Source organism: Ylistrum balloti, unplaced genomic scaffold, assembly GCF_031769215.1.
Source record: "Ylistrum balloti isolate Yb309-2 unplaced genomic scaffold, AGI_CSIRO_Ybal_v1 Utg370706, whole genome shotgun sequence".
Lineage (NCBI taxonomy): Eukaryota > Metazoa > Mollusca > Bivalvia > Pectinida > Pectinidae > Ylistrum > Ylistrum balloti.
Window position 1 is genome coordinate 34952 of NW_026782423.1, and position 21860 is coordinate 56811.

General features: G+C 34.2%; 1 protein-coding gene across 1 annotated transcript in view; it reads left to right on the top strand.

Annotated features, from left to right (window-relative positions):
- The window catches only part of LOC132557641 (NIPA-like protein 2), a 45249-nt gene extending 31789 nt beyond the window's left edge, over nucleotides 1–13460 (top strand). The window contains exons 6-12 of the mRNA XM_060222161.1: nucleotides 4224–4292; nucleotides 6205–6301; nucleotides 8506–8641; nucleotides 11697–11785; nucleotides 12119–12182; nucleotides 12574–12710; nucleotides 13190–13460. Coding sequence (XP_060078144.1) covers nucleotides 4224–4292; nucleotides 6205–6301; nucleotides 8506–8641; nucleotides 11697–11785; nucleotides 12119–12182; nucleotides 12574–12710; nucleotides 13190–13383 — 786 coding nt within the window. The 3' untranslated portion in view covers nucleotides 13384–13460. The remainder of the gene's footprint in view (nucleotides 1–4223; nucleotides 4293–6204; nucleotides 6302–8505; nucleotides 8642–11696; nucleotides 11786–12118; nucleotides 12183–12573; nucleotides 12711–13189) is intronic.
- Nucleotides 13461–21860: the final 8400 nt, after the last annotated feature.

Sequence of the window (21860 nt, forward strand, 5' to 3'; positions counted from 1 at the left end):
TCCAATGTCACCATCCAAATGTGTTTTCAATGAAAAGATGGCACCAGGTACTCTTCTCTGACAAGTCAAGATTAACTCTGTATCTTCCAGATGGGTGTCGGCAGGTTGTTCGACGTTGTGGTGAACATTATGCCGATAACTGCAATGTGGATTGTGACATGTTTTGGTGGTTGCATAATAGTGTGGGGTGGGATCTATAGTGACCATACTTTTTCAACAATACAAAGCTCAATGTCGTTTGACACGATATGAAATGAACCAAAATAATGTTGACTCTTTACCTTGACCCCAAACAATCTTGATCACTCTACAGTAGAGCATGTGTTGGACATATTAGATTGACACATTCAAACACACCCAAATCCACCCATACCCTACCCACTAGGTGTCAGGCAGTACTGGTAGAGCGGTGAAATATCACTGTAGTACATATAAACTGTTTTGCATCGTTGAATTCGGACACCAACTAATACTAACCAGGGCCATACTTCTCACCGAAGACAAAATGAATTTTAATAGCTGCTGCCTTTTCAGCCTTGACATTTCTTGCTAAAGTAATGATGATTCAATCTTAATTCACTGTTTCATCAAGTAGAATACATGTGTTTCTTCAATTAGTTGTATAAATAAGATGTTACATTTGAATGAAATAATTTGGATTTTACCAAAAATTGAAGGTTATGTTTCTTTTGTGTGTCAGTATATTTACGTATCAATCTTATATTAAAATTTAACACATTGCAGGGTATATTTATCTACCAGTAGCAAATTTGCACTACAAAAAAGAAGACGATACTATTGGCCTGACCTGGCTTTAGGAGTTGGTGCTGTTCTTTATTTTTTTTTATTTATTTATTGTTTACCAGTATTTAACTTTTAAGAGACCTCTGTATACCACTTCTGAAGCCTAGAAGATGAACCTTAACACACATAAGATACTTAGCAGGATGTTGGTTCTTTGGAAAATTCTCCAACTTGAGATTTTTTGTCTAATTAACTTTCTTCCAGAATATTTATCATATCATTGTGTATACTAACATTGTATTACAATGTTGCACATTACAATATGTACAGATCTTGTATTTTATTTGCTATTTATAAAGTTACATAACAATTCCTATCCAAATTTTATTACAAAGTACATCATCAAGCTTGTATTACCATGTCACCATTCAGTCAACTTATTTTCCATGTAAGAACTTAAGTTTGATACCTCAACCCTGTTACAGGTGTGTATGTCATAAGATCAAGATAATGTTGGTTTCGGTGTTATAATTTGAATTCCCTTTAATATTTTTAACTTCATACAATGTCTTCTTACGGAAAGTGTTTACATCGATTAAACATTCTTTAAAAGTGCTTTTGTCTCTTTGCAGTGTGCGAAAGTAATTAAAGGTGTTTCATATATATTAGATCCTAGCAGAATGAAAGTGTATAGACCTTTTAGAACATTAGTAACTTGATGTAATCTTTTTTTTTGTACTGTAAGAAATTTTACAGATGAAAATTTTAAGAAATAAGAAAGAAAATTTAAAGAAAAAACACAATAGAATTTGTTAATGACTATATTCTTTCTCTCAGAAAAGAACAAAAATGGTTTGATGTACTATTCAAACCTTTATTGTCTCTCTTGCTAAATTTTCTGGAAACTCTTGGACATTGATCCTTGAAATCGCATTACAAAAAAGAAGAACATTGTTCGTAGGAGTGCTGTTCAAAAGTAATTATTTCGCAGGAACACTTTTAAGAGAAAAACACGAACTCTAGAAGTTTCTACACACAAATGATATAGCAGGATGTTTCTGAAAATCTCCATTGACACATTAGTTCAGTTATTTTGGTTTTATATCGGCTGTCTTGTTTTCACAAAGCCAAAGTCTGTCTGTATTTTACTGTTGTTTTGTACATCATCAAGCTTGTATTACCATGTCATAATCTCTCTAATGTTTCCATGTAATGAGTTTGCAATACATCAACCCTGTTACAGGTGTGTATGTATAAGATAAGTAATGTTTGTTTGATGTTATAATTTGAATTCCCTTTAATATTTTTAACTTCATACAATGTCTTCTTACGGAAAGTGTTTACATCGATTAAACATTCTTTAAAAGTGCTTTTGTCTCTTTGCAGTGTGCGAAAGTAATTAAAGGTGTTTTATATATATTAGATCCTAGCAGAATGAAAGTGTATAGACCTTTTAGAACATTAGTAACTTGATGTAATCTTTTTTTTTGTACTGTAAGAAATTTTACAGATGAAAATTTTAAGAAATAAGAAAGAAAATTTAAAGAAAAAACACAATAGAATTTGTTAATGACTATATTCTTTTCTCAGAAAAGAACAAAAATGGTTTGATGTACTATTCAAACCTTATTGTCTCTCTTGCTAAATTTTCTGGAAACTCTTGGACATTGATCCTTGAAATTGCATTTGGAACATTGTTCGTAAGTCTCAAAAGTAATTATTTCGCAGGGAACACGTAATAAAGAAAAACACGACTCTAGTAGTTTCTACTCCAAATGATATCAGAAGTTTCTGATCTATGAGGTTGATCGTATTAAAGACACATTAGTTCAGTTATACTTAGGTTTTATATCGGCTGTCTTGTTTTCACAAAGCCAAAGTCTGTCTGTATACTGTTGTTTTGCGCACAGTTCATAATCTCTCTAATGTTTCCAAAATGAGCAATACATCAGCTTCTGTTGATTTCTCTGGTTACTGGTTAATGTATTGTATTGTTTGATGGTTAGTTTTGAAGTCGAATTGATTTGATTGGAATGATTACTGAGGAAATGCATGATCATAGTTCAGAGTCAAAGATTTTGGTAGCATTGTTTTAGTGTCTTGACTGATACATTACTTTGACGTCTAGAGGCAAACTTAATTGAAACGAAACAAGAAATCTCACTCTGGAATATCAAGGACACTGTAGGTAAAAGATCAAGTTTATTTTTTCATTTTCAGGTTGTTTTATTGAAATATCAACAGAACAACTTCATAACATTTTGGAACAAGAATTTCTGGAGGACTGATGACTATGATTATTTATAATTCCTATCTATGGAATGGTGAAGAGCCCAACACTGATAATTATATATAATCAGTCACCAATTTCTATTGTAGACAGAGAGAGTACAGGGCTTGTTGACAGAGAGAGTACAGGGCTTGTTGACAGAGAGAGTACAGGACATGTTGACAGAGTACAGAACTTGTTGACAGAGAGAGTACAGGGCTTGTTGACAGAGAGAGTAAAGGACTTGTTGACAGAGAGAGTACAGGACTTGGTTACAGAGAGAGTACAGGGCTTGTTGACAGAGAGAGTACAGGACTTGTTGACAGAGAGAGTACAGGACTTGGTTACAGAGAGAGTACAGAACTTGTTGACAGAGAGAGTGCAGGACTTGTTGACAGAGACAGTACCGGGCTTGTTGACAGAGAGAGTACAGGACATGTTGACAGAGTACAGAACTTGTTGACAAAGAGAGTACAGGACTTGTTGACAGAGAGAGTACAGGACTTGTTGACAGAGAGAGTACAGGACTTGTTGACAGAGAGAGTACAGGACTTGTTGACAGAGTACAGGACTTGTTGACAGAGAGAGTACAGGACTTGTTGACAGAGAGAGTACAGGACTTGTTGACAGAGAGAGTACAGGACTTGTTGACAGAGAGAGTACAGGACTTGTTGACAGAGTACAGGACTTGTTGACAGAGAGAGTACAGGGCTTGTTGACAGAGAGAGTACAGGACATGTTGACAGAGAGAGTACAGGACTTGTTGACAGAGAGAGTACAGGACATGTTGACAGAGAGAGTACAGGGCTTGTTGACAGAGTACAGGACTTGTTGACAGAGAGAGTACAGGACTTATTGACAGAGAGAGTACAGGACATGTTGACAGAGAGAGTACAAGGCTTGTTGACAGAGAGAGTATTGTACAGGAAAAGCTACACACTGATTATTATATGCAATCAGTCATTAATTCATATATATATATTTACAGAGAGAGTAACGGACAGTGAAGAGCTCAACGGTGATAATTATACATGAATATAATTAGTTAGTAACTTCTGTTGTAGATTGAGAGAGTATTGGACAGTAAGAGCTCAAAGCATGTAATTATATATAATCAGTCACTATTCCTGTTGTTGGCAGAGAGATTATGGGATGGTGATGATCTCAACATTGATGATAATGTATAATAAGTCTTTAATTCTTACTGTAGACAGAGCGAGTACGGAACGGTGAAGAGCTCAACACTGCTGTCACACAGGTGTCTTTTATAGTTTACATTGTAAGTAATTATAAGCACTAAAAACATTGTCCTTTGTTTTGTACACTGTAAATGTCCTTAATTATGATTAATAAACCTGTCATTTGTATACATCAATTATACTGATATCCTTTGCTTGGTTCATTGGCCTATTGGATATATAGAATACTTGCCTTTGACTGTGTGGGCTTGGATCCAGTTTCCTGATTAAACATAAAAAAAGAATGGGTTACATATATCTATATATACATATCTATGTGGGTTTACTGTAGGTACTCAGGAATTATCCCATGTGAACTAAGACCTTCTTCACACTTAATCTGGGCCTTTGAGAATAAAAAGATACATTTTTTATCCTTTTTTTTGTTTGTTGTGAAAAGTTTAAACATCTTTAATTATATGCATTAAGGGGCTGCAAAGGCTCAATGTGTAGAACATTAGACTAAATTAACCTACAGTGAAGATCTAATGTGGTGTGTTTCAATACCTATTTGAGGCAGTTTGTGTTTATCCAGAAACGGAGATCACAGATCATTCTGTGTTTTCATGGTTGTGTGCTTTGGTAAGAACCTTTACCCCAGATGCTCTAGATAGCATGCAGCAGGGCCTCTCATCTGATGTTCAGTGTGGTACTCAACAGCTACTACAGGGAAACCTGGCCTTAAATTGACTATTTGTTCTCTAGATGATAAAATCAGTGATCAAACATCTCGTGCTATGTGTGTGAAGAGAGTGTGATATCTCGATTCACTGATGATGATTTAATGGAGTAAGTTATCAACCATCAGAACTATTTAATGGCTAACAGGTGATTCAATCTGTTCAGAAGCTTCCATCTTGTAAAGAAATGAGACATTAAAAAATCCACTTACTTAGATTGGGACATATTGATGTTTTTCTTATAGTAATTGCTTTCTGATGAACCAGGAACATATTGTAATCTCTGTATTCAAAACGTTGCCATTGTTCATATCCAATCTGATTCTAATATACTTGCTCAAAAAGGATTTTGTGGGCACTGAAATTTTTATGGATTTAGTCCAATACATTAGCTTATACTTATTTTAACAGCATATGTTTTTGGAGTTACAGTGCCCACAAAATCGATGAGGAGTGATTCCAGAATAAAGTTCATGGTTTTATAGTAGGCATTTACATTTCATTCTGTATGTATGTAGATGGTAGACAAGATAATTATGTTACTTTTTTGGTTTTTAAAGCAGCTCTTCTTCTCAAAAATGGCCAAATTTAATTTTTACATTGATGAAAGTAATGGGGTTCACTATGAGAACATTGATGGTGTTCAAAAGGGGTTATTTATAGACTCCATTACTGAGTAGTGGTGAGGTCCTCTTTAGGGTATAGAGGGGTCCACATGGGGTTATTATTGGAGTCCATTAGTGAGGTTGTGATGGGTCCTCTAGCAGGTATTAATGGGGTCCACAAGGAGGCATTGATGGGATCCACTTGAATATTGAGGGATTCACTGGGGGATGTTGATTGGTTCCACCACAGGATAACTAGGGGAGAGAACATTGATGGGGCCCACTTGAATATTGTGGGATTCACTGAGAGATGTTGATTGGTTCCACCACAGGATAACTAGGGGAGAGAACATTGATGGGGCCCACTTGAGGGTATAAGAGGGTCCACCAGAAGATATTGAAAAGACTTATTTCAACAAACAGAACAATATTGTAATACTAAATTTGGTAATGTTTTCATGGAACAAATGAATTACATCTTGTGTAAAAGAAATGGTATTCCATCATGTGTAGGATGAATGGGTCCAGAAAGAGAGATGAAATAGCTGAAATGGCTTTTCTGGAAGAATGAGTTAAACCATAGTAATTGTGTGCTACCAGATAAATGATTATGTAAGACCATGTTTCACATTTGGTTGTCAGTGATTATAGAGATTGTTTACTTACAGTGTCTAGAGTTGCTGGCTCTGGTTGTTCTCTTCATGGTTCTTTACTGGATGGAGATCAGGAAGGTGGTGGTTTACCTACTGATTGCCTCTATTATAGGTACGTCACATCTCAATCATAAATAAGTACACATCATATCATATCTTATGGGTAAGTCACACCTCTATCATAGAAAAGTACACATCATATGATCTCTTATGGGTAAGCCTAACCTCATTTTCTCTATTATAAGTAAGTCACACCTGTTATCCTTTGGAATAGGTAAGTCACACCTCATATTCTCTATTATAGGTAAGTCATACCTCGTATCCTCTATTATAGGTAAGTCATACCTCATATTCTCTATTAGATCTAAGACACACATTATATTCTCTATTAGATCTAAGACACACCTCATATTCTCTATTATAGGTAAGACACACCTCATATTCTCTATTATAGGTAAGTCATACTTCATATTCTCTATCAGATCTAAGACACACCTCATATTCTCTATTATAGGTAAGACACACCTCATATTCTCTGTTATAGGAAAGTCACACCTCATATTCTCTATTAGATCTAAGACACACATTATATTCTCTATTAGATCTAAGACACACCTCATATTCTCTATTATAGGTAAGTCACACCACATATTCTCTATTATAGGTAAGTCATACCTCATATTCTCTATTATAGGTAAGTCATACCTCATATTCTCTATTATAGGAAAGTCATACCTCATATTCTCTATTATAGGAAAGTCACACCTCATATTCTCCAATATAGGTAAGTCACACCTCATATTCTCTATTATAGGTAAGTCACACCTCATATTCTCTATTATAGGTAAGTCACACCTCATATTCTCTATTATAGGTAAGTCATACCTCATATTCTCTATTATAGGAAAGTCATACCTCATATTCTCTATTATAGGAAAGTCATACCTCATATTCTCTATTATAGGTAAGTCACACCTCATATTCTCTATTATAGGTAAGTCACACCTCATATTCTCTATTATAGGTAAGTCACACCTCTTATCCTCTATTATAGGTAAGTCACACCTCATATTCTCTATTATAGGTAAGTCACACCTCATATTCTCTATTAGATCTAAGACACACCTCATATTCTCTATTATAGGTAAGTCACACCTCTTATCCTCTATTATAGGTAAGTCATACCTTGTATCCTCTATTATAGGAAAGTCATACCTCATATACTCTATTATAGGTAAGTCACACCTCATATTCTCTATTAGATCTAAGACACACCTCATATTCTCTATTATAGGTAAGTCACACCTCTTATCCTCTATTATAGGTAAGTCACACTTCTTATCCTCTATTATAGGTAAGTCATACCTCATATTCTCTATTATAGGTAAGTCATACCTTGTATCCTCTATTATAGGAAAGTCATACCTCATATTCTCTATTATAGGTAAGTCACACCTCATATTCTCTATTAGATCTAAGACACACCTCATATTCTCTATTATAGGTAAGTCACACCTCTTATACTCTATTATAGCTAAGTCATACCTCATATTCTCTATTAGATCTAAGACACACCTCATATTCTCTATGATAGGTAAGTCACACCTCTTATCCTCTATTATAGGTAAGTCATACCTTGTATCCTCTATTATAGGAAAGTCATACCTCATATTCTCTATTATAGGTAAGTCACACCTCATATTCTCTATTAGATCTAAGACACACATCATATTCTCTATTATAGGTAAGTCACACCTCATATTCTCTATTAGATCTAAGACACACATCATATTCTCTATTAAGTAAGTCACACTTCATATTCTAGGTAAGTCACACCTTATATTCTCTATCTTAGGTAAGTCACACCTCATATCTTTTATTAAAGGTAATTCACACCTCTTATCCACTATCGTAGGTAAGTCACACCTCATATACACTATCATAGGTAAGCCATACCATGTGACCATGTGACCTTGACCGTGACCTTCGATCTTCATTTGAAAGTAAAAAATAATCTTTACCACAATGAAGACATAAGTGTTTCACAAAATGTGCATGCAGTTAGCACATGCCTTACACAGTACAGTAAATGTCCCACTTCAGAATTCTGTTGCAACAAGGGGCATAATATTTCATGAACATGTTTTCATATGAACTGAAGTTCCAATGGGTCAGCAATGAGATATAAAAGATATTGGTTATATTGTTAAAAATAATTCATTTCATTAATCTTTTGTGCTTCTTATATGTGACTCCGTTAAGATTCGGTTTTTAAGGTGTGTCTTACTGTAACCTCATGTTTTATTGCATCCTCAGCCTCCTTCACTGTCATATGTGCCAAAGGGCTGTCGGGGATGATCCAGCTGTCATTTGCGGGCTACTCCCAGTTTGATCACCCTATACTGTATGCCATGACAATCATCATGATCGTCACTGCTATTATACAAGTCAAGTAAGTCACCACAGACATGCTGCACTCAACGCTTCATACAATGTACATTGATATACAGAGTAATGTAAGCTGTCCCATGGGATTTACTTTAGTAAAATTTTCACAATCAAAACAATGTTGTGAGAGGTAATCACAAAAAAATTGAGACAGCGTACTATGCAATGAATATAGTATAGCGTAATAGAGTCAGTTACATGAAATCTACTTGTCATAAATTTGTGATGCAGAAATCGCAAAACCTGTTGGTCATGAAAGAATGTTGGTTTATCATATTGCTTTGGTCCCATAAGTGTAATGGTTAATTAGCGGTCATTGGTTGAAAAGCATGTAGGACTTCCATGAAAAAAAATAAGAAAACATTGGAATTTCCAGTAACTGGTACTAGAACAGGAGATGAATGTAAGTTCTTTAGTTCTTATTACACAGCAGAAAATGTCAATAGGATTCCAACATAGTTCCCATCATGTTATATGTCGAGAGGGGAAGTTGTATCTGTGTATGATGAGGAAGGAAATCTCTTTATATAGGGACTTGGTATGACTCGTGTGAAACATTTCATCACCATGTGGTGATGTGTATATATCTTCTTAGTACATGTATATGGTATTCTGGAATGGGTTTTCACAATAATCTGTTTTGGTTGGTGTTAACATTGAAAAAATTCTATGCAAATATGATGAAGTGTCAGGTGTATTCTGGGATATTATCCATTATCAAAATTGATAATGTCAACTGCTACATTAGCTGGATTCAAATCGTATTTTTTTTTTCTCCCAGTTTGACTTAAACTCTTTACCATGTCTAAAACTAAAATTTCCTAACTACAATTTGTGTCACTAATTCGGCTTGTGAAACTTTCTGTGGTTTAGTATTGATTTTGTCTCGGAACTGCTACATGTATGTCCTGAGAGCATTCAACCGCATAGTGAAGTGATCTAACACTGTCTGCAGTATAAGAGGAAACCAGTAAAATCTGGATGTCAAAGGAATGCATCAAATGCTATTCATTTTTTGTATATTGACCAATGAACATCAGTGAGAGAGTATAATTTCTAATTATAATGTAATGGAGATTTACACCAATTATTGGATACTTTTCAATCTAGAAAAATTTGTTTATCTTAATCCCATTTTGATTCATTTTACATTATCTCCATCTCGTATGATGTAATGGAGACAGATTAAATTTTCTTAATTCTAAGTTGATGTAGTGAATACATTTTACATCAATGCATGTTACAGCATCTTAATCCCATGTTGATGTAATGAATACATTATACAACAATACTTATCACATTACCCAATAAATCATTTTACATCATCTTAATCCCATGTTGATGTAATGAATACATTATACAACAATACTTATCACATTACCCAATAAATCATTTTACATCATCTTAATCCCATGTTGATGTAGTGAAAACATACTACATCAATGCATGTTACATCCTATTAATCCCATGTTGATGTAATGAATACATTATACAACAATACTTATCACATTACCCAAAAACTAATTTTACATCATCTTAATACTATGTTTATGTAATGAATACATACTACATCAATGCATGTTACATCATCTTAATCCCATGTTGATTTAATGAATACATTATACATCAATACTTATCACATTACCCAATAAATCATTTTACATCATCTTGATCCCATGTTGATGTAATGAATACATACTACATCAATGCATGTTACATCATCTTAATCCCATGTTGATGTAGTATGTTTTCACTGTTGAAACAGTTCATCACTGTTAGAATGTAGCATGTAAAATCTTTACTGATTGCGTTGCACATATCACATGATCTTGTTGCATCCTGATCCATCAAACAAAATGGAGGTTAAATTATATCATCATCAGTATTAAGGTTAAGCTTAAAGAGATAACCGTATGTCGTTAGATAGAGGAAAAATTCATTGCTAAAATTTCATGTTCTCTGGCAGTAACTGTCCATCAAAAGGGATAATCTGACACCTCAATCTCACATATTTATCGGTACAGGAAGCCAGGAAAGCTGTAAAGTGACTTGTCATCACTAATGAACCCTGCCATTAATTATTTTGACACATCATATTCCCAGAGCTAAGAGAAAATTGTAAGATAAACCTGCATGTTTTAATTTCTAGGTTCCTGTTAACAAATCAGTCTTCTTTGGTGACAGATCACTGGATCAAGAAAACACTTTTTATTGTGTTTGACTTATTTAGAAGCAGTGATTCTGATTAAATGGCTTAAATTTGGTGTGATCAATTGTCACAGCAGTGAATGTGGGGGGTATGGCTTTAACTTTTCTAAAATAATTGAGTTTGGTTCAACTCTTTAGGATAGGACAGTGTCCCAAAGGGGAAATCAGTTGGTTTCAAGCAAATTTGGTCTGAAACATCACTGAGAGAGGGCAGTCATTTCTTACAAATAAGATCAATTTGACTCCTAGAGATAGGGGGTGGAACCAAAAGAGGAAAAATTAACGAATTTTTTTCTTTGAAATGGTATTCCTCCTAAAGGTCTACCCGATAAATAGACTTGACCAAATTTGAACTTAAACAACCTATGGGGAAGGCAGCCATTTTAAAACGAGGTTGGTTTATTTCCTGAGATTGTAGAAATGTATAGGGACTTGTCCTGACCAAGTGCTTTATTTTTTGTCTCAGGTTGATACGCCATCTAGTGGCTAAATCCTCTTGATGTTTAATTGTCAGATTGAAGCATATCCCTGGGTAGGTCTCTTATTTATACATGTGTATATATTTTTATCATTAATTGATCCACAAGTTATATATTTTTCTGATAGGAACCATTTTGGACACCTATCCTAAACTGATTATCACAGATGTACCATTTACCTGGTACTGTACACTGACACCTATTATCATTTCTGCCATTTCAGTCAACACAAGCATTGTTTATTCTTGAAAGTCACACCTTGCATACAATAGTTTTGAGTGCCATGTTTGGACTTTGGAGTTAAGATTCCACTTGTTTTGCAGGCTTTTTTCCATTATATATATCATACACAAGGGATCTCATATGTTTCAGATTTTTGAATGAAGCCATGAAGAGCTTCGAGTCAACAGTGGTGGTCCCTACCAACTTTGTGTTCTTCACTATTAGTGCAATCATGGCAGGTGAGTGCATAATGAACACCTTTTTTCTCGCTACAGATTAACAGACATCTAATGATAATTTTGTTCAAGTAATAAATAATTAAATACAGTGTACCTTACGTCCAAGTTGAAAAGAAAGATGCATATGAAATCCTTATGTTAGAAAAAGCAAATTGTTTTTAATTACAGTTATACAGAATCAGACATGATATCTAAAGTCCTATGATCTGTACTAAAGGATTGCTGCTGGTTCAGATTATACAAGTAATACTCCTTCAACAACCAGAATTCAGTTCATCTTTAAAAGAAGAAATTGAAAGTCTATGAAATAATCCTGTCTTACTTTCATTTCAGGAATAGTATTTTATAAAGAGTTCTGGGGACTTAATGGCCTGGAGATTTGTATGTTCTTGGTCGGGTATGTAGGTCATTCTTTCTTGTTTTGCCCTGCATTGATGTCATCACTCCAGTGCAATTTTGACAAAAGAGGAAACAAAGATGGAGTATTGGTGTTTCCATGGTCAAAATCACCTCTACTATTCATAAAAAATCATTAGCTTTTTTGCTTGGAATCAGTGGTGCATGTATTCATGTCTTGCAGACATTTTCTAATTCTACTTAATAAGGTATTAAAGTTTTCATAAAGATAATGTGTATTTTACTACATAATATCCCAAGATTTGTATCTGTTGCAAGAATACTTCTACAAAGTAACCCACAGACACAGATTCCAAAAAAGTACTGCTGTGTGACTTTCTTTCAGAAAATTTCTATATGGTTTTTGTCATAGACTGAATTTTTACCAACAGGTGCTTGATGTCATTTGTGGGAGTGTACTTCATAACCATGAACAGAAGTCCAGAGAGTGAATCTGAGTCAGCAGGTGTTCTGTCTGAAACTGCCTCTGTGGACAGTAAACCACAAGTGACGGCCAATATATTTCCTGGTAGGTATCAGTATAATACATCACTTCCTGATTCACAACTTCCATATATATATATATATTGCCATTGTAGGTATCACTACACCAAACAACAATGTAGACTAAGACAGTAAACCCTTGCTATATCACTACACCAAACAACAATGTAGACTAAGACAGTAAACCCTTGCTATATCACTACACCAAACAACAATGTAGACTGAGACAGTAAACACTTGCTATATCACTACACCAAACAACAATGTAGACTAAGACAGTAAACCCTTGCTATATCACTACACCAAACCACAGTGTAGACTAAGACAGTAAATCCTTGCTATATCTCTACACCAAACAACAATGTAGACTAAGACAGTAAACCCTTGCTATATCACTACACCAAACAACAATTTATACTGACAGTAAACCCTAGCTATATCACTACACCATGTATGATGTGTTGTAGTCCACTTGTTTACTATTGCTGTTTGTTTTTGTTGCAGCCTGGTTATTGGCCACTGTCAATGTTGGTGAAGTTCAGCCAAAAGGAGACATCCAACACCTCAGTGATAATGACAGGGCACCATTTTTATCTCCTCTGCCAGAGGAAAGTTCTACATCATTAGACACACTTTCTAGCCATGATGATTCTCCAGTACGCTCTAAACCAGCCACATCATATGGTGCAACAGGATGAGAAAATAAAACATATTTGTATGATAAATTATAAATTTGTATAAAAGATTATTTATTTTAATATTATCATAGATCTGATTAGAGTTTATAAACTCTTTTTCTTAGTTTGAACGTGTGTAAGCATTGAAATGAAGAAATATTGAAAACTAGATAAAACCTGGAATGTGACAGTTTATTATGATACCCTGTTTTGAAAGATGTCGTTTTCCATATCACTGATATTTGGTAATTTAGGGCAGTTGTAGAGTAGTTGTTATTGTTTGTTATTTGTTTATCAGCCTGAGGGTTTTATTGTTTACTACTGTATGGATAATGCCAAAATGTGGTTAGTATTCGTAAAAGTACTTGGTATATAATCACTGACTATTTCCAACTTGGGCTGTAGGATGATAATCCTAATTTGCTTTATTCATTGTAAAAATATATACATGTATATGTTATATCCAAAATATTTACCGTTTAACATTCCTAATTATTGGCAATATCCTATAATCCTATTGGCTTAAGATCTGAGATTTGAACATTGATATTACTGTGGTAGATTGAATTCTAAAGTGCAAAGTATCTGTCAAAGTTGTGAGATCATAATATGTAAAGGAACCTACTGTGTAAATGTCATTCATGAGGGTATGTATGACATTTGGGGGGGGGCTACTCTGTATATGTTATTCCTCAGTGTATGCACTCTCCAGAATACCGCTGTGTGGTATAATGACATGTTAGGGGAGCTTACTCTGTATATGTGTCATTCATCAGGGTATGTACTCTCCAGAATACCACTCTGTGATATCATGACATGTTAGGGGAGCTTACTCTGTATATGTGTCATTCATCAGGGTATGTACTCTCCAGAATACCACTGTGTGATATCATGACATGTTAGAGGGGCCTACTCTGTAAATGTGTCATTCATCAGGGTATGTACTCTACAAAGTACTACAGTGTGATATCATGACATGTTAGAGGGGCCTACTCTGTAAATGTGTCATTTATCAGGGTATGTACTCTACAAAGTACTACAGTGTGATATCATGACATGTTAGAGGGGCCTACTCTGTAAATGTGTCATTCATCAGGGTATGTACTCTCCAGAATACCACTCTGTGATATCATGACATGTTAGGGGAGCTTACTCTGTATATGTGTCATTCATCAGGGTATGTACTCTTCAGAATACCACTGTGTGGTATAATGACATGTTAGGGGAGCTTACTCTGTATATGTGTCATTCATCAGGGTATGTACTCTCCAGAATACCACTGTGTGGTATCATGACATGTTAGGGGAGCTTACTCTGTATATGTGTCATTCATCAGGGTATGTACTCTCCAGAATACCACTGTGTGATATCATGACATGTTAGAGGGGCCTACTCTGTAAATGTGTCATTCATCAGGGTATGTACTCTACAAAGTACTACAGTGTGATATCATGACATGTTAGAGGGGCCTACTCTGTAAATGTGTCATTCATCAGGGTATGTACTCTACAAAGTACTACAGTGTGATATCATGACATGTTAGAGGGGCCTACTCTGTAAATGTGTCATTCATCAGGGTATGTACTCTACAAAGTACTACAGTGTGATATCATGACATGTTAGAGGGGCCTTCACTGTATATTGTTAAATCATTGTGCAAGGAACAGATAATTTGACTTCTGCAACTGATTAAGTAGAAAGCCCTTTGTAACCTTTACATGGATTTAAGACAGAGTTTAATTACCACTTTGGGCTGTGGTTTTATATATTCCCCAGTTTGTAGATATTTTCATTGATCAAGTAGAGAAATATTTCCTACTCCGTATATGTATATTTAATTGTGATCCCTTCTACAGTCTAATTTATTTCCTCAAACCCTGATTACTGGAGGCCCTGTTACACTCTTTGGGTACTTCCAATCCAAACCAAATCTCTTTTTATCTTACAAATTGGAGAACTTGGATAACTTGAAATTTTATCAACATCCTGTGGATTTTGAGAAAAGAAATTTGACTGTTCTGTTAAAATTCCATGAAACATGTGATGCATATCCAAAATAGTCCCTTTTTAAGTAGATTTGTGATGTATTAAAGTTGTGTTACTTGTTTGTGTTTAATTTACAAATATTTTCTTGCTAATTTACATAACCATTGTCTTTGGCATATCATGAAAACATTTCCTTTCTTTGTCTTTGCTCAATTGAATTTTTTATATAATGTTTTAAGAAGTCTCTATTCTGTGATGATTTTCATGTTTTCCAACAGGATTAATCAATTCTTACTTACATAGATTAGATACATATCTATATCATACATTTACATCCTACATATATAAAGTGTAGTCTAGTGTATGTATATTGTTGTTACTGTGGAGCTGTTCCCTGCCTTACTGGCTTTGTTACTTTGAATTTGTATTTCATGGATTTTTTTTTCTTTTTTTATTGATTTTTTTATGTAATTACTCTTACAGTAATTATATAATTATTATATTATTTTGTTCTGAACAAAGACATTCCAACATTAATTTTAGGTAAGAATAAGCACCATGTACAACAATAACAGTGTTATCAATGGAATATATGATGCAGCATTTGTTCTATAAGTATTTGATATACTGTTGTTTAGTTGTAATCTTCTACAATTCTGATCATCAGATAACTTGTCTTGTAAATGATATATACATATTCTGCTTGTCCGTCCACATGTCCTTTCCTTATAATACTCACCAGGATCACCCAGTAGATAGCCAAAATGTAAACTATTACATTACAGTTCAGGTTTTCCAATCACAACAACATCTGTATAGCTTCAATTGATACTGGTAAAAGTTTGATGGCTATAAAAAATGAAACTGAGAAGTGAATAATTATAACATATAATAAACACTGTTAAAACTGACACCAGATGGTCAAAGGTAGTAAATCATACATGTTCTATAGTTCTATATAAACTATGAACAGGAATGAAGGAGATAGTGTGATAAATCACAGAGGAGTTATAAGATAAATGTGTTTTATATGTGAAAAAGTACAGATCTCCTTATTAGCCTCGATTAATGGGAATCTCCCTATAGTCAAACAGTGCCGTGTTCAGCTAAAGACCGAAAGGTCACTAGTTCAAACGTCAGCAGGATGTTTATCATTTTCTCCACCTATTCCATACGACCTGGTGAAGAGAGATGTCCAGCTATGAATCACATACACCTTCAATTCTGATAAAAGTTGTATCCATGCCTTCAGATTTTATATTGTACACTATTATCTTTGTTGATAACTTTATCAATTGTGTTATAAAAGGGTATCCATGGCTCTAGGGGAATGACTGGTGATTGTTAGGGTTAGATAGAGAACATCACATGTTTTATAATTGTATGACAAAAGGGACCAAATAACAGTCATCACCATTAGCAGGCAGGATGTAAGTAAAAAAGTTCTTTGTTATACTTCTTCATAAAAATTAAGAACAAGTTTTCTTGTTAAGTTAAATCAATATAGGACATACATTTACAGAATTTAAAAATTTACCAAAAATATCATTTATATATATGTCTATGTGTGCATGTAAATAAGAGGAGAATTTTCTCACATTTTCAAAACATTATTGAAGTTAATTTTTCAATGGCATCTCATCCCTAACAGAAAAAATTAATCTTGTAAATAAAATTCTACTTGAATGACAAGTGAGTTTAAGAAGATAATATAAGAGTTACCTCCCATGGTAAATCCAAATTAACTACTAGGTTATCTCATTATCAGAATCTGACAACATTGCATCTATATGTAGCTATTGTCATGTCCAGGGGTCCTTGAATTCCAGCCTATCAGTTGGGTCAGGGTGGTAAGAGAACGTCCAACGTTTTTAAAACATATTCATTACATGAACATCAGGGTAATGCAAAAAATGCCATAAAAACATAACCCATGCTGTGTCACAAACCTCTGTAGCATATAGCCATTTAATTATAGTAATTCAGTGTATTTGGTCATAGCCCTACAAAATCAAGGACAAAGAGGTGAATTAAAGGGCCATCAAGGAAAATGTCATGTGATCAATTTTATTGTACATTTATTATTTGCCCAGGTACTTTGATTATGTTAAATCCAAAAATTGAAATTAGAATTTTTTTTTATACTGATCAAAACTAAAGAAATAGCCGGTTACATAATTCATGACATAAGCAGGTTCTGATCTGAAAAATCAGGTGAGGCAATGAGACCTTACATAACACTGCTTTGACTGATAGATCATTCTAAATAAACATTCCAATTTCCTGAATCAATGTAGAGGTTTATAATTGTTTCAGCTAAGTTGTACTGAGAATGTGAGCATCATAATATATTTAATTTGTTTTCTTGAAGTTCCTGTTAATATACTTAATGTGGAGTGACAATTTAGTACAAACCCAGAGTAAGATCAACATATGTTTCTTAATATGTTGTCTTCTAAGTGTTGTAGCTATGTCAAATATTATTGTGGAATTACTGATAGGTTGTTTTTTTTATTAATAAAATCTGTAGGTAACTCTGTAGATTTCGTATATGCCGATTTATACAAGGATAAAGAAAACCACTGTGTTTCCTTAATATGTTATTGGTTTCATATGAAATCTTTGACTTGCTTTAAGGTCATTAAACCAGAGTATTATGTCATTGTATAATAAATCTTAAGTAGTCATCACTTGTGTTAAGCTAAAATGTATTAGTAAAAGTGGCTCAAGTCTTTTAACACCATATGTAATTGGTAATTGTCTTAATAACATTAAATATTCAGTAAAAATGTCTCAATTAATTCTCCTTAGTTAATTGGTTAATAACATTAATATATATTTGAAATATATATATAAAAAAACACCTTAATATGGTCCCAAGTTAAGAAATCAGCTGTAGCATGAAATGGCATATGTAATGAAAAGTTACACAAGATTTATGAATCTAAGTTGGTTATTCATTCCTTTGGTATAGATAAGGAATTTTCCTTGACCAAAGGGTGCTTGAGTTACTGGCATAGTGCTGTGTCCAACCTCATCTTTAAACAACTTTTATTATATACCAAAAGGTCCATGATCATGATATTGGGTCTGTAATATGCTGGGATAAAGTGCTTTCAAAGTTTGTTCAAATGTATGACTTTCACTCACTTTTGATGTCATAGGCTTCAAATGTTTTAAAATTTTCAAACAACTTCATGTCAAAAGGCTTGTCTTTAAGCTGTAGACCTGGGGAGCGATACAGGTCCAGCAGACTTATTTTTCTTATTTAAATGTTATACTTGCAATATTCATAGTGCAATAGAGGTTTTGATCCATTTTAATTTGTGTTCATATACTCACACATTTCTATAAGGTTGATGGTTCGTAGGCTTATATTTACTCTGTCTAGATCAGTATATTGAATGCATTTGTGATAAGGTAATCAGTTGCAGCAAACCAAACATTTTGATCATATCGATCCTTTAAAGGAGTTTAAAAGTGAATTTTTTAAACAGTTTAAATGCAATACATGTTCATGTACTTGATATATCCTGCAATAAGTTGAGAAGGGCAACACATTACATCGTAGACAATGTCAAGGGATGGGTTTGTTACAAGGCATGATGTCCAGAAGGATAACACATTACCTCTGATACAGTGTCTGGGGGTGGGCTTATTACAGGACACTATGTCCAGAAGGGTAACACATTACCCTGACACAATGTCAGGGGGTGGGCTTAGTACAGGACACTATGTCAAGAAAACATAACACATTACCTCTGACACCATGTCAGGGGATGGGCTTATTTCAGGACAAGAAGTCCAGATAACACATTACCTCTGACACATCATCAGGGGGTGGGCTTATTGTAGGATTTCACTATAGTCACATTTAATACAAACAGTGCAAAATGAACTACCAAGTGAACATTTCTACAGTGAATGAATATCTTATAAAGTATCTGCTATGCTTGTATACATGGACAGCAGTTCATAGACTTACAGGAAATGTAATACCCATGAACTAGCCAAAACCAGCACAATTTCAAATCACTAACCCTGGTAAATATAACAAATATATCATATCACATGACAATCAAATTACATTTATTCATAGTCCTACTGAGAAGCAATAGATATGTCCGATATTACAAGGCCTGGGATTATTGTTGGATAACTACAGTACCCTGTGGTAATTTTAGGCCTACATATTATCATTTAAGAAGAACTTGTAATGGATTATTATCAAGCAGATTGTACAAGGTGGCTGTTTAATGTATGTAATGATTAGTTTGTTGTTATTGTGTTCAAATTAAAATAAATTATATTGTATACAAAAATAATAAGTTTGCTGCTGTTATTATTTACAAATTAAATAAATTATACTGTATAGAAAAGTATGACCTGATGGTTTTATTAGCTCACCTGGCCTGAGGGTAAGCTCAGTAATCCATGGACCAAATGTTTTGATATTTGGTTGCTATGTTCCTAAGATGAAGTCTGACAAAGAAATGACCTTGACCTTATATTCAAGCTCACAGGGGTCAAATGTGTTAAAACCTTTAAACAAGTTTTTTTCAGGAATTAATAGGCCTAGAGGCATGACATTTTGCTGGTAAGTTCCCAGGATGAAACCCAACAAATTTGAAAAAAGGAAAGGCTTTTAAATGATGTCTTCTCAAGAAGTAAAATGTCTAGAGGCACTATGTTTGGCTTGTATGAATCCCGACAAAATTTGGAAAAATAAATTACCTTCACCTATCTTCAAGGTCACAGGGGTCAATTTTGGTTTAACATTTAAATGACTTCTTCTTATGAACTAAAATGTTGAGAAGAATATTTGCCAGGTCAGTGCTACAGACCCATTGGGCCTCTTGCTATAATTATCTGGCATATGCTGGACAACAAAATAATTTACTGATATTTCAAAGACCATTAATCAATTTTTGGAAAAAAACAATGGGCAAGTTTTATGGTTGCCTAATGATGATTTCATTAGTGGATTTGTTTCACAGTATGCCTGGTGGTTCCGTTATTGTTCAAAATTATTCTCAATGGAGAATGATATGTTGGGTTGTAAGGTGGCACAGTGCACTCACCTTTGCTTAAACATCCAGGTTTTACTCCTGAGCAGACATGGAAAGGTATGGGGTCAACTGCCTGACCACAGGTTTCTGGACGGTATTCCAGTTTCCTCCCATAGTAAGACAATACTTCCATCAGGGCCAACAAGAGTGATTGATAAAAGCCAATAGGTTGTTTCACGACTTGTAAAATAGATATAGTTATGTTACTTGGATTGACCAAGATTTGCATGATGGGTGTTGTTCCTTCAGAAACACCTAGACCTCATTCTCTTTGTTCCTTCTATCTCTCTGTATAAATCATTCTTTTGTACATGTTTACCCCTCATTGTATCAATTTTAAGTTTGGATTTCGATTTTGTTAAATTTATCATTATTTAATTGAAAGAAATTAATTATTTCAAATAAAAGCACAAATGCACTCGATTTTAAAGCCAGTTCTTGATAATTCTGACCTCATGCTGAAATCTGTATATAAAACCTATCCATTGTTTTACCAGTGGTCACTCCATGTTTATTCTGAAGTTGTCAAGCAATATGTTGGTTTTTGTCACATCTATCATTGGTCATTTCCAGGGACTTCTGTACTTATCTAAACAGAGTCTGTATATATGTTTGAATGCAGGGATAACAATACTGTTGTAAATCATCTGTAGCCTTCCTTTGTGAGGAACAAGTCTAGTACCATGTAGAAACAGCTGAAAAAGATGTGAAAAAATTGTTTGACAGGTGTTTGGTATATTTAAAACTAAACAAACAATTTGTGTGATATTCTTCCAGTTTACTACAACTCCATTCTCTATTTTATCATCAGACTGTCCACTCGCTGTTCTGTGATACCAGACTGGCATGGAAGTGATGAGAATCGTATCGGCTTTAAGAAATTGATATTATTTAGAAGTCCCTTGTATTTACCAGGTTCTAACTACAATGCTTAAAATCAGAACTAGACGTGCTGGAATTCAAACGCACCAGAGCGTGACAATCAGATGTCCACAACCATTGATTATGAAATAAAATTTGCAGCAAGAAGAACCAGTTCTGAATTTTTTTTACTGTATATTTGTGTTTTCTTCACTCAAAATCCATTTGTATACCCTTCTTACGTCAGACGTTTGACATTATTATCAATGTCACCTACAGCAAACAAGGCAATTTTTTTCCTCAAAGTACGAAGGCGATGTGTGTAGGACACTACCGCAGTTAACAATACTGTTCAAATTAAGTAGTAATGTTATTGAATAAAATCTCGAACAGCCAACATACTTCTGAGGAGGAACCTGGTGATCGGTTTTCTCTCCTTTTGTTTATCACGATTTTATGAGTCTGGGAACTCGACATAACCATGGTCAGGTACATTTTTTGTGTAATCTGCAGTGAGCCAACAAAACCACGTTCTTATTTTTCATAGATGCTGACTTACACATTGGAACCTAGGAAATCACT